Raw genomic sequence first — 13,756 nt, 5'->3', positions numbered from 1 at the left:
GGTGTCCTGGAGGGCAGGCAGTGTGCCCCCAGTGATGTGTTGGGCAGACCACACCACCCTCTGGAGAGCCCTGCGGTTGCGGGCGGTGCAGTTGCTGTACCAGGCGGTGAAATAGCCCGACAGCATGCTCTCAATGGTGCTTCTGTAAAAGTTTGTGAGGGTCTTAGGGGCCAAGACACATTTCTTTAGGCGCTGTTGCACCTTCTTCACCACACTATCTGTGTAGGTGGGCCATTTTAGATTGTCAGTGATGTGTACGCCGAAGAACTTGAAGCGTTTCACCTTCTCCACTGCGGCCCGTCGGTGTGGCGAAGACCCAACAAAACATAGGGTATTCAATTGATGAACCGGCAAAGATGACAATTATTGATTTTTTTAGAACACAGTACAGTTCGCTGCACATAATGTACCGTACACAATATAGACAAGGCATTCACACGATTCACATCAATTAAAACTCAAATATACAAGAAAATAGGTATGGCGGTTCTGTTATGTACAGTAGTAGCCTACAGTGAATGTATTTAGGAAAAAAATGCTGCAGATACAGAGTGATAATGAGTAGAGGCTAACAAATTGTTACATTGGAATGTGTTTGTATTAGGTTGTAGTGCAAGGAGCACCATGTCCATGGATACCGGGGGAGTTGGGGGGTGTCAGAATAATCCTCAAGTGTCCTTGAATCTTGATGAGTCCTTTGGGTGCCTTTTGGCGAACTCCAAGTGGGCTGCCTTTTACTGAGGAGTGGCTTTTGTCTGGCCACTTCACCATAAAGGCCTGATTTGATGGAGTGCTGCAGAGATGGTTGTCCTTCTGGAAGGTTCTCCCATCTCCACAGAGGAGCTCTGTCAGAGTGACCATCTGGTTCTTGGTCACCTCCCTGACCAAGGCCCTTCTCCCCAGATTGCTCAGTTTGGCCGGGAAGCCAGCTCTAGGAAGAGTATTGGTGGTTCCAAACTTCTTCCATTTAAGAATGATCGAGGCCACTGTGTTCTTGGGGACCTTCAATGCTGCAGACATTTTTTGCTACCCTTCCGTCAGATCTGTGCCTCGACGCAATCAAGTCTTGGAGCTCTACGGACAATTCCTTCTAAACTCATGGCTTGGTTTTTGGTCTGACGTGCACTGTCAACTGTTGGACCTTTATATAGACATGTGTGCCTTTCCAAATCATGTCCAATTAATTGAATTTACCACAGGTGGACTCCAATCCAGTTGTAGAAACATTAAGGATGATCAATGGAAACAGTATGCACCCGGGCTCAATTTCGAGTCTCAAAGCAAAGGGTCTGAATACTTATGTAAATAGAATACTTATGTCAATAAGGTATATATTTTTTTAAATACATTTGCAAACATTTCTAAACCTGTTTTCACTTTGTCATTATGGGGTAGTGTGTGTAGATTGAGAAAAAATTGTTTTTAATCAGTTTTAGATAAGGCTGTAACGTAACAAAATGTGGAGAAGGGGTCTGAATACTTTCCGAATGCACTGTATTTGGGCTTGAAGTGACAACCGAACTGCCCGCTTCGTGCAAATTCGTGCCAATGACATATAAATTATTTTGCCTTTGATTCGTTTCATGGCTGGGTTTTATTTGAATGATACCACCCACCAATTCCTGAGGTGGGCCTTTAAACACTGAGACAATAGATGCCTCTGAGCTCAGCTGAAAAGTGACCTTTCAGAGCAAACCAAACCAAACATTACGACACAGCAGCAGCAGACCCACGTTATCTATGGTCAGATCTGCCACTTCCACTTGAGGCAGGCCTCAGGTTCCAGTCAGTGGTCATCCAACCTGTTCTACCTGTAATGCCTAGGTTCACTCCATCAACTGCCTAGGTTATACAAATGCAGGTTTGAGTGTAGGTTATTCACTCACTACTCAAGAATGTAGTGAAGTACTGGTAAATGTTGAGAGGGGCCATTTCTATGGAGATTTAAAAGGAAAGACTGAAATACACCATGAAAACTGGAACTGATTTTATTTATTTGGGGGGGCTAGTAGATGTTAAAATTGTCTGTCTGATTTCATTTAGAATGTGCACACGTTGCTACAAGCATTTCTCGCTTTGATCTCAAAACAAGTGCATAATAATTGCGACCGCTCATGATGTAAAACAGTCCAGTTCAAAGTGAATGGCACAGATTCATATATGGCAATGGTCTATTTGCATATAGGCCTACTGCAGTTCTGATTTGGTTATGGCGCGCCGGTCTGTCTAGAGTACGGGATAGAGTCATGTCTGTCAATGCAATAGAATCCTACTCCAATGCGCTCTGCCTACAACAAAATCTCTTTGATTTGATCACAATTCCCACAGTGAAGGGAAACATTGATAGTGTAAACTAACAGGAAAAACTCTGAACTTCACTCAGCTTTCTAATCTCGTGCTTCTCTGCGCAGGCTGATTTTTCTTCTGCACTGCAGTCCCTGGGAAGCTGCGCGCCCGCGAGCAGCTTAGAGGGAACATTGGGGGAACCCTTGCCCTATATAGTGCACTAATATGGGCCCTGCTCAAAAGTTGTGGACTATAAAGGGACTAGGGTGCCATTTGGGATGCAACCCAAGTGTCATCCCATCTTTAGTTACAATGCAGCTCATCTGCTGACACAACCTTTTAGCAGGTGATTGTATAACAGTTCGAGCATTACAGGTAGAACAGGCTGGATGACCACTGACTGACTGGAACCTGAGGCCTGCCTCAAGTGGAAGTGGCAGATCTGACCATAGATAACGTGGGTCTGCTGCTGCTGTGTCGTAATGTTTGGTTTGGTTTGCTCTGAGAGGTCACTTTTCAGCTGAGCTCAGAGGCATCTATTGTCTCAGTGTTTAAAGGCCCACCTCAGAAATTGGTGGGTGGTATCATTCAAATAAAACCCAGCCATGAAACGAATCAAAGGCAAAATAATTTACACACAATTGGCACGAATTTGCACGAAGCGGGCAGTTCGGTTGTCACTTCAAGCCCAAATGCATTGCATTCGGAAAGTATTCAGACCCCTTCCCCTTTTCCACATTTTGTTACGTTACAGCCTTAATCTAAAATTGATTAAATAAAACTTTTCCTCATCAATCTACACACAATACCCCATAATGACAAAGCGAAAACAGGTTTTTAAGAAATGTTTGCAATTTAAAAAAATATTAGTATTCAGACTCTTTGCTATGAGACTCGAAATTGAGCTCAGGTGCGTCCTGTTTCCATTGATCATCCTTGATATGTTTCTACAACTTGATTGGAGTCCACCTGTGGTAAATTCAGTTGATTGGACATGAATTGGAAAGGCGCACACGTCTATATAAGGTCCCACAGTTGACAGTGCATGTCAGAGCAAAAACCAAGCCATGAGGTCGAAGGAATTGTCCGTAGAGCTCGGAGACAGGATTGTTTCGAGGCACAGATCTGGGGAAGGGTACCAAAAAATGTCTGCAGCATTCAAGGTCCCCAAGAACACAGTGGCCTCCCTCATTCTTAAATGGAAGAAGTTTGGAACCACCAAGACTCTTCCTAGAATTGGCCGTCTGGACAAACAGAGCAATTGGGGGAGAAGGGCCTTGGTCAGGGAGGCGATGGTCACTCTGACAGAGTTCCAGAGTTCCTCTGTGGCGATGGGACAACCTTCCAGAAGGACAACCATCTCTGCAGCACTCCACCAATCAGGCCTTTATGATAGTGGCCAGACGGAAGCCACTCCTCAGTAAAAGGCACATGACAGCCCGCTTGGAGTTTGCCAAAAGGCACCTAAAGGACTCTCAGACCATGAGAAACAAGATTCTCTGGTCTGATGAAACCAAGATTGAACTCTTTGGCCTGAATGCCAAGCGTCACGTCTGGAGGAAACCTGGCACCATCCCTACAGTGAAGCATGGTGGTGGCAGCATCATGCTGTTGGGATGTTTTTCAGCGGCAGGGACTGGGAGACTAGTCAGAATCAAGGGAAAGATGAACGGAGCAAAGTACAGAGAGATCCTTGATGAAAACCTGCTCCAGAGCGCTCAGGACCTCCGACTGGGGCGAAGGTTCACCTAACAGGACAACGACCCTAAGCACACAGCCAAGACAACGCAGGAGTGGCTTTGGGACAAGTCTCTGAATGTCCTTGAATGGCCCAGCCAGAGCCCGGACTTGAACCCGATCGAACATCTCTGGAGAGACCTGAAAATAGCTGTGCAGCGACGCTCCCCATCCAACTTGACAGAGCTTGAGAGGATCTGCAGAGAAGAATGGGAGAAAGCTTTGTCATTTATGGGGTATTGTGTGTAGATTGATGAGAAACTATTTATTCAATTTTAGAATAAGGCTGTAATGTAACAGTGGAAAAAGTCAAGGGGTCTGAATACTTTCCGAATGCACTGTATAACATACGATGACTTATTGACTTACATCATTGTGAAACATCATGGGTAAGCTCTGGCCATCGTCTTTCAGCTCGAAAAAGTGGATTTCTACTGGTGTGGGCGTTTTTAAGAGTAATTTTATTTTTAGCTTGACACTCGCCTGGTGAGTCCTGTAGACCAGTGGTTCTCAAACCTCTCCTCAGGGACCCCCAGCCATTCCATGTAATTGAACTATTTCAGAGCTAGCACACCTAATATGTTTAAACTTGTCAACTAATTATCAAGCCCTTGATTAGGTGATCAGCTGAGCTAGTTAAGGGCAACATCAATATTGTGAAACGTCTGTGGGGCCCCCTGAGGAGAGGTTTGAGAACCACTACTGTAGACTATTTTAGCAAAGTAAACAAATTAGGCTTAACTCACCATTTCCTCCCCTTTTCTCGATTGAATTCAGTATAGCTTTATTGATAATTTTGCATACATGGGTACAGTTGAAGTCGTAAGTACATACACTTAGGTTGGAGTCATTAACTTGTTTTTCAACCACTCCACACATTTCTTGTTAACAAACTATAGTTTTGGCAATTCGGTTAGGACATCTACTTTGTGCATGACACAAGCAATTTTTCCAACAATTGTTTACAGACAGATTATTTCACTTATAATTCACTGTATCACAATTCCAGTGGGTCAGAAGTTTACATACACTAAGATGACTGTGCCTTTTAAACAGCTTGGAACATTCCAGAAAATGATGTCATGGCTTTAGAAGGTTCTGATAGGCTAATTGACATAATTTGAGTCAATTGGAGGTGTACCTGTGAATGGATTTTAAGGCCTACCTTCAAACTCGGTGCTTCTTTCCTTGACATCATGGGAAAATCAAAAGAAATCAACCAAGACCTCAGAAAATAAATTGTAGACCTCCTACACAAGTCTGGTTCATCCTTGGGAGCAATTTCCAAACGCCTGAAGGTACCACGTTCATCTGTACAAACAATAGTACGCAAGTATATGGGACCACGCAGCCCTCATACCGCTCAGGAAGGAGACACGTTCTGTCTCCTAGAGATGAACGTACTTTGGTGCGAAAAGTGCAAATCAATCCCAGAACAGCATCAAAGGACCTTGTGAAGATGCTGGAGGAAACAGGTACAAAAGTATCTATATCCACAGTAAAACGAGTCCTATATCGACATAACCTGAAAGGCCGCTCAGCAAGGAAGAAGCCACTGCTCCAAAACCGCCATATAAAAGCCAGACTACGGTTTGCAACTGCACATGGGGACAAAGATCGTACTTCTTGGAGAAATGTCCTCTGGTCTGATGAAACAAAAATAGAACTGTTTGGCCTTAATGACCATCGGTATGTTTAGAGGAAAAAGGGGGAGCTTGCAAGCCGAAGAACACCATCCCAACCGTGAAGCACGGGGGTGGCAGCATCATGCTGTGGGCGTGCTTTGCTGCAGGAGGGACTGGTGCACTTCACAAAATAGATTACATCATGAGGAAGGAAAATTATGTGGATATATTGAAGCAACATCTCAAGACATCAGTCAGGAAGTGGTTGCAAATGGGTCTTCCAAATGGACAATGACCCCAAGCATACTTCCAAAGTTGTGGCAAAAGGGCTTAAGGACAACAAAGTCAAGGTATTGGAGTGGCCATCACAAAGCGCTGACCTCAATCCTATAGAAGATTTGTGGACAGAACTGAAAAAGCGTGTGCGAGGCCTACAAACCTGACTCAGTTACACCAGCTCTGTCAGGAGGAATGGGCCAAAATTAACCCAACTTATTGTGGGAAGCTTGTGGAAGGCTACCCAAAACATTTGACCCAAGTTAAACAATTTAAAGGCAATGCTACCAAATACTAATTGAGTGTATGTAAACTTCTGACCCACTGGGAATGTGATGAAAGAAATAAAAGCTGAAATAAATCATTCTCTCTACTATTATTCTGACATTTCACATACTTAAAATAAAGTGGTGATCCTAGCTGAACTAAGACAGGGAATTTTTACTAGGATTAAATGTCAGGAATTGTGAAAAACTGAGTTTAAATGTATTTGGCTAAGGTGTATGTAAACTTCCGACTTCAACTGTAGGCTAAGGCAAAAGAGTTGTAGATGGTATGGAAGAGGGTCACTTATTAATTTTTCTCTCTCTCCCTTTCGTACCTCTTTCCAGGCATGGCTGAAGCCCACCAGGCCGTGGCCTTCCAGTTCACGGTGACTCCGGAAGGCATCGACCTGCAGCTGTCCCACCAGGCCCTCACAGAGATCTACCTCTCAGGCCTGCGCTCCTGGAAAAAGAAGTTAATCCGCCTCAAGGTACTGAACTTGTCTGTAGGCCTGTCGGTCTTTCTTTGATCTGTCTGTCTTTCTCTTTCTTTTGGTATATGTCTCTCTCTAACTAGCCTGAATGTACATATTCTCAGTCAAGCTTTCTGGGTTATCGCTGTTGGTCTTTATCGCCTGCTTATCTGTTTCTGTCTGACTCCCTGTCCATCTATCTGTCTGTAAGGGGACAAATTGCTCTGACATGCTTAAACCTGACCTCCGCTAAGTGTAGGGCCTAGGCTATCCCTTCAGACTAGCTCTCCGAGTTAACTCTGTCTGCCTTAATTGCCTGCCTGTACACCTGTCTATATGCCTCCCGGTCCATCTGTCTGTCTGTAAGCCTGTCTGCTCTACTGCACTACCACCTGACTACCACCTTTTCTTCTGTTTGCCTCTTAAGATTGGTCCGTCTGTCTTTCTCTCTATGCCTCACTGTCTTCTTCTCTATGCCTCACTGTCTTCTTCTCTATGCCTCCCTGTCTTCCTCTCTATGCCTCACTATCTTCTTCTCTATGCCTCCCTGTCTTCCTCTCTATGCCTCCCTGTCTTCCTCTCTATGCCTCCCTGTCTTCCTCTCTATGCCTCCCTGTCTTCCTCTCTATGTCTTCCTCTCTATGCCTCCCTGTCTTCCTCTCTATGCCTCCCTGTCTTCCTCTCTATGCCTCCCTGTCTTCCTCTCTATGCCTCCGTCTTCCTCCCGGTCTGCTTTTCTCTCTCTGTCTGTCGGTTAGAATTACATCACATGGTTTCTGCACAACAGCATCCGTACGTCTCTACTATGCCATGCCTTGGATGTGTATAATAATCATATCATCACAAATGGCAAAAGGGAACATACTGCTCTGACACTCTTAAATGTCATGCTGTTCAGCAGAGGTCAGGTTTAACGTCACAGTACTGCTGAATGGTAGAGAGCTAGAATGTAAACGGCCAGCAGCGTCACATTTATCGAATCTGTTTGGGTAAACATGCCCTCCGGGTGCCCACGTTAGTACCAACACATGCACACGCGCTGTGTTTGTCACAACTCAATGCCGGGATGCATTCATCCCTGTTCTGTTCTTCTCCGTCTTAACTTTGACTGTGTCTCTGTCTGTCCCGTCACTAGTGCTGGAGATAAGCTTGGGGAGATTGTGGGGTTTTGCTTTTAAAATCAGGCCAAGTTCCGTAGTAGAAGCTGCTAAGATCATTATCCAACGCCCTCGTTGAATAATATGCGGTGTTGACATGGCTGGGAAGTTGATAGGGTTTTGAATGGGTGTCATATGGGTTGTGTTCATTAGGGCATGCAACGTAAAACGAAAATGATTAAAGTATGTATTTTTTTGTCCATAAAGTCCTTCCCTTTTTCAGTTTGTTTTCTTCCGCCTTAATGACCAAACTCTTGTCCCCTCTTCCCCAACAGAACGGTGTGATAACAGGGGTGTACCCCGCCAGTCCCTCCTCCTGGCTGTTTGTGGTCATCGCCATCCTGGCCACCATGTACATGCGCTCCGACCCCTCCATGGGTCTCATCGCCAAGATCCAGGAGCACCTACCTGTCAGGTAGCTAGCACCAGCAACCAACCGTGCACAGACACCCCACTGTCTTCAAAGTCTATAAATATCGCTTAAAGACTGGTATTGAAATAAAATATTTCCCTTTTCTCAGATGTTTTCACCAAATCATTTAAATCTTTCTCTCTCTCCTCTTTCTCCTCTCTCTGTCCCGCTCCCCCTATTTCTCCCTCCCTCTCTCCCCCTCTTTCATTCTCTAATTTAATTCATTCCTCCCTCCCAGTCAGTCTCTGAGTGCCCAGTGCCAGACGGTGGTGTCGGCGGTGCTGTTCAGCACGCTGCTCTGGCTCTCCCTCATCTTCACCATGCGCATGTGCCTCAAGCAGCTGCTCTCCTACCACCGCTGGATGTTCGAGCAGCGCGGCAAGATGTCCAACACCACCAAAGTCTGGGTGGTCAGTACCTCTCTTCCTCACCTTCTCCTGTGTGTGTGTGTGTGTGTGTGTGTGTGTGTGTGTACACCGTGCATCTGTAGAGATTCCTGCCAACAATTGAAAATCAAATCATTGTATTTGTCATATGCACACAATACAGCTTAGTGTACATTGTACAATGAAATGCTTACTTGCAAGCTCTCCTCTCAATTAGTTTTGTCTAAATTATCTTTCTACCTCATTGCAATCAGTGTAAAAAGTGATTAGATAGATTGGAAAAGAATCACCCTGCTAGCTAGATTAAAAGCTGTAGTATTTCAAGGTGGTTGTAGGAGAGCTTGAGAAAGCGGCTGCATTTTACCCCCGGACTCCGGCTGACTGTGTGTGTGTGTGTGTGTGTGTGTTATAGGCGCTGGTGCGGATCTTCTCAGGCAGACAGCCTCTGCTCTACAGCTACCAGGGCTCTCTGCCAAACCAGCCTGTGCCGGCCGTCAAAGACACGGTCAAGAGGGTGAGACACTCTGAATTTCAATAAAGATTGAATTGAATTTTACAAAAGCGTTTACAAAAGATACAACGTATCTGCTCACCAGATATTCACACTTGACAAAGACTAACCTAACGTAGCACTGAAACGCCTGAAACTACATCCCCTATATACTGGTCTTGACGAGAAGGAAAAAAACTGTTGGGAGGTTCTCTTTTGCACTGTTCAACCAACCCAGTAAATGTGGAGGAGGAGTTAAGATGGAGTGTCGCTTTGTTAATGTCCAAAAGCGGAAGTTGCATCACAGGCTCTCTTTCTGTTTCCCCTGAAACCCGGAACTTCCGGTTGTTGGGACCTCTAGACAAAGACAAACGCATGTTGGAAGTTGCCATAATCTCTCCCTCCGCTCGCTTGATTTCTCTCTCTCTCTCTACCTCTCTCTCTCTACACCTCTTCACCTCTCTCTCTCTCTCTCTCTCTCTCTCTCTCTCTCTCTCTCTCTCTCTCTCTCTCTCTCTCTTCAGTTTTGTTGTATGTGGGATAATGTTCTGTGTCAACTGCATAATGTTATAATGATGTATATAGTAGTATAATGTTCTGTGTGTTTAATGTTCATCTCTCTCCGTTTCTCTGCAGTATCTGGAGTCGGTGCGGCCGCTGAAGACCCCTGATGAGTTTGAACGCATGACGTCGCTGGCCACTCAGTTTGAGAGCAGCCTGGGGAACCGGCTACAGTGGTACCTCAAACTCAAGGCTCTCTGGGCTTCCAACTACGTAAGAAACCCCCTATATGTACACTTTGGCTATGGCTGTGTCCAAAAACGTTACGAGCTGTCGAATCCTTGCTTCCTCTGGCCTTCCTTATTGGAGGAGGTCTGATGGAGGATTCTTGGATCCTCTCCTCCAATGAGCTTTAAGAGAGCAGGAGGTGAGACAAAGGTCGGAGGAAGCAAAGATTTGACGGCTGGTAATGTTTTAAGTCATTGATGACAATAGATGCGCATAAAAAAATCTCATGAACAATGTAGATCTTTGTCGGAGGCCATTTTGAATTATTCATTGTAATGGATGTGATGAGGGTGTGTGAGGGCTGTGGCCCTGGACAGGATGTTGCGTGGTTGTGTTACAGAGGATTTCTATGGGGTGTATTCATTAGGGTACTTCGTAAAAAAACATTTTGTAATGGATCAAGAAAACAACCATTTCTTATTGGACAACTTCAGATGGTACCTCCCTGTTGTCCATTTTGTGTCTACTGAACACGACCCTGGTGGTGTGTTTTTCCCTTTCAGGTGAGCGACTGGTGGGAGGAGTACATCTACCTGAGAGGACGGAGCCCTATCATGGTCAACAGCAACTACTACGGCATGGTACGTATCAACAAATCATCGAATACTCCCCACGTTCTGTCTGCTAATAGCTGAGGTGTGTTCAGTGAGGTGAAACGTTCACAACGTTGCAGATAGAAATGGAATAAATAGAGCAAACACGATTCCCTATTCTACTTGAACGATGACCATGGTTTGGTCCATTAAACAACATATATATTTATAACAGTACCCCTACAGTCCAAAAAGCACTTGATAAACTTGAAATACTCTCAAATAAATCATTGCCACCTTTCATGGAAATGGGGAAGGCGTTTCACATACTAATAGTATTTTCTGGTTTGTCACTAGCAATGCTTATTTGCGTTGTCAAGATGGTGACTCTCCCTTTCTCTCACACGCTCTGTCTCTCCCCCTCTTTCTCCCCAGGACTTCTTGTATGTGACGCCCACCCCCATCCAGGCTGCCAGGGCAGGCAACACCCTCCATGCCTTCCTCATGTACCGCAGGAAGCTCAACAGAGAGGAGCTCAAGCCTGTGAGTTCAACAACCAGTCAACCTCCACCATTAACGCGTGATAGGGCCTGGAGTTTTACCTGGGTCATATTCATTAGGGCACGCAATGGAAAACGTTTACAAACGTTTTACAATATAATATACTTTTTTTAAAGTCCAGATAGTCCTCCCTGTTTCTGTCCATTTTCTTCCATTTGATGCCCAATTAAAAATGGAGCCCTATGCATGAAAATACCATTGGCCTTTGAACATCATGCATTGTTCAGTGAATACCATATATAATTCATGGTATTGCCTCGATGGCTGCTGTGTGATCACGGTAGGTTTGGTGCACCAATCAGCAAGCTTCATTTGACACATCAAAACTAGGGGTGTGCCGAGTAGTCAGACAAAAGAGGTATCATAACGGATATGGGCAATTTTCTGGATACGATTATGATCAGAGTATTTTTTTGGGGGAGTGCCAGCAAGCATCTTTCTCCTGTCAGCCAATCAGAGTTTCTAAACCATACTGTCTTTGAGTCAGTCATGTGCATAGTTTAAATAACTGGCTAGTTTGCCTTTCTGTACAGATCAGGGCGGGCTGTATGTTGATGCTGCTGCTCTGATTGGAATAGAGTGAACCTGTATTTTCACCGTCCACTCGCTTCATAATTTCACCCGAGCACTTTTCCTCGCAGGTTTTCGGTCTGATCATTTAGATTGCTGCTGCCTGCTACTATGATACATCACAAGGCGAGGACGTTTGCTATCAATGTGCGTAATATCTAACAAGTGGGGCAAGGGTAGGGGGAAAATATATGAAACGCTAATGCCCATTCTGACTGAGTTTTTTGCAGTGACAGCGTGCAGGGAGGTATTTTGCCAACATCTATTTAGGCATATTAAAACACTTTTTTCCGATCCGACTAGCAACTGACAACTTACGGATACGAGTATGGCCATGTCGGCACACCCCTAATCAAAACCCTCTAAACCCATTTTACATATGGGCCTGTGCCAAGGTGTGTACATGTTTTTATTGTGATTACTTTTAAATACATACCGATCTAGGAAAGATGTGTTGAGTATGAACTCATCCATGTGTGTTTGTCTGTTTACATTTTGAGTGTGTGCTGGTGTGGACTGATCATGTTCGTGTGTGAGCTGCATCAATCCATCCGTCCATTTTGTTATAGCTCCCTCCGTGTGTAGAGGTTTGATTTTCCAGTTTATTTGAAACCCATTCCCTCTCATGGTCTCATACCATCCCCATCTCTCCTCCCTACCCCCACACTCTGTACCTTCCCTTGGCCTTTCTTTCTCTCTTTTCTTTTCCTGTCCTTCTCCCTCTGATCTGAACTCTCGCTCTGTGGTCTGAACTCTCGCTCTCTCTCGCTCTCTGGTCTGAACTCTCGCTCTCTCTCTCTCTCTCTCTGGTCTGAACTCTCACTCTCTCTCTCTGGTCTGAACTCTCACTCTCTCTCTCTGGTCTGAACTCTCGCTCTCTCTCTGGTCTGAACTCTCGCTCTCTCTCTGGTCTGAACTCTCGCTCTCTCTCTGGTCTGAACTCTCGCTCTCTCTCTGGTCTGAACTCTCGCTCTCTCTCTGGTCTGAACTCTCGCTCTCTCTCTGGTCTGAACTCTCGCTCTCTCTCTGGTCTGAACTCTCGCTCTCTCTCTGGTCTGAACTCTCGCTCTCTCTCTGGTCTGAACTCTCGCTCTCTCTCTGGTCTGAACTCTCGCTCTCTCTCGCTCTCTGGTCTGAACTCTCGCTCTCTCTCGCTCTCTGGTCTGAACTCTCGCTCTCTCTCTGGTCTGAACTCTCGCTCTCTCTCGCTCTCTGGTCTGAACTCTCGCTCTCTCTCTCTCTCTGGTCTGAACTCTCGCTCTCTCTCTCTCTCTCTCTGGTCTGAACTCTCGCTCTCTCTCGCTCTCTGGTCTGAACTCTCGCTCTCTCTCGCTCTCTGGTCTGAACTCTCGCTCTCTGAACTCTCGCTCTCTCTTGCTCTCCCCCCTCTCTCCCTCTCCTCCTGTTCCTCCCCAGAGTCGTGTTCCAGGCACTGTCATTCCTCTGTGTGCAGCTCAGTGTGAGAGGATGTTCAACACCACACGCACTCCTGGAGAGGAGACCGGTAAACACATATGTAGAGTCATCTACATCAATACACACTTCTGAACACAGTACCTATATGTACAATACATGCCTCGCGTTCAAAGCACACATTAACACAGACCTATAGGTTTTACTGTACACATATCAGTAGCCATTCAAATAAGACAGTGCTTTTCAAACTTTTTTACTCAAGCCCCCCTTTCATCATGGAGGAAGGGTTATTTGGAGAGGGTAGCCATACCATAACTGACTGGACATTTGCAGTAATGTGTGTGGTCTCCTGTCCATTGCATGAAGAGAGGGGTGTTTGTACTTCACACAGTCACAAAATGTCCGCCACAAAACTGGTCTGTCATCTTTCACTGTCTTTCATCCTTCCTGTTTCAAGTCTGTTGTCTGTGCCGTCACTCTGGAAAGGGCTTGCCTCTAACTGACTTCTCTTTTATCTATCCACTTTTATATTTGTTTGGTTCACCTCTTTCCTTTTCATTATTCCCACCTGTTCTGTTGTTATTCCTCTCTTTCCTTTCACTTGGTCCCTTGTTTTTGTCTGTCATCCCATTGTTTCCTCTCCTCTATCCTCCCCATATTTCTTTGTTTTTTCTATCGCTCAGTGGTTGTTGATGTCTTCGGTTCCTTGCTGTTCCTATCAGTTTGAGAGGATGTTTGACTCTTGTCGAATCCCCGGGACGATCACAGGTATTAACACTTCC

The 13,756-nt window shown here is 45.3% G+C and overlaps 1 protein-coding gene across 1 annotated transcript in view; it reads left to right on the top strand.

Moving 5' to 3' along the window:
- The window catches only part of LOC311099584 (carnitine O-palmitoyltransferase 1, liver isoform), a 44,443-nt gene that overhangs the window by 19,975 nt on the left and 10,712 nt on the right, over positions 1-13,756 (top strand). The window contains exons 2-9 of the mRNA XM_084140278.1: positions 6,536-6,678; positions 8,093-8,232; positions 8,468-8,639; positions 9,028-9,129; positions 9,742-9,879; positions 10,398-10,475; positions 10,863-10,970; positions 12,975-13,062. Coding sequence (XP_083996404.1) covers positions 6,538-6,678; positions 8,093-8,232; positions 8,468-8,639; positions 9,028-9,129; positions 9,742-9,879; positions 10,398-10,475; positions 10,863-10,970; positions 12,975-13,062 — 967 coding nt within the window. The 5' untranslated portion in view covers positions 6,536-6,537. The remainder of the gene's footprint in view (positions 1-6,535; positions 6,679-8,092; positions 8,233-8,467; positions 8,640-9,027; positions 9,130-9,741; positions 9,880-10,397; positions 10,476-10,862; positions 10,971-12,974; positions 13,063-13,756) is intronic.

This window comes from Coregonus lavaretus, assembly GCF_964263955.1.
Source record: "Coregonus lavaretus genome assembly, chromosome: 1".
Taxonomy (NCBI): Eukaryota; Metazoa; Chordata; class Actinopteri; order Salmoniformes; family Salmonidae; genus Coregonus; species Coregonus lavaretus.
This window is presented reverse-complemented; position numbering and strand designations above follow the sequence as displayed.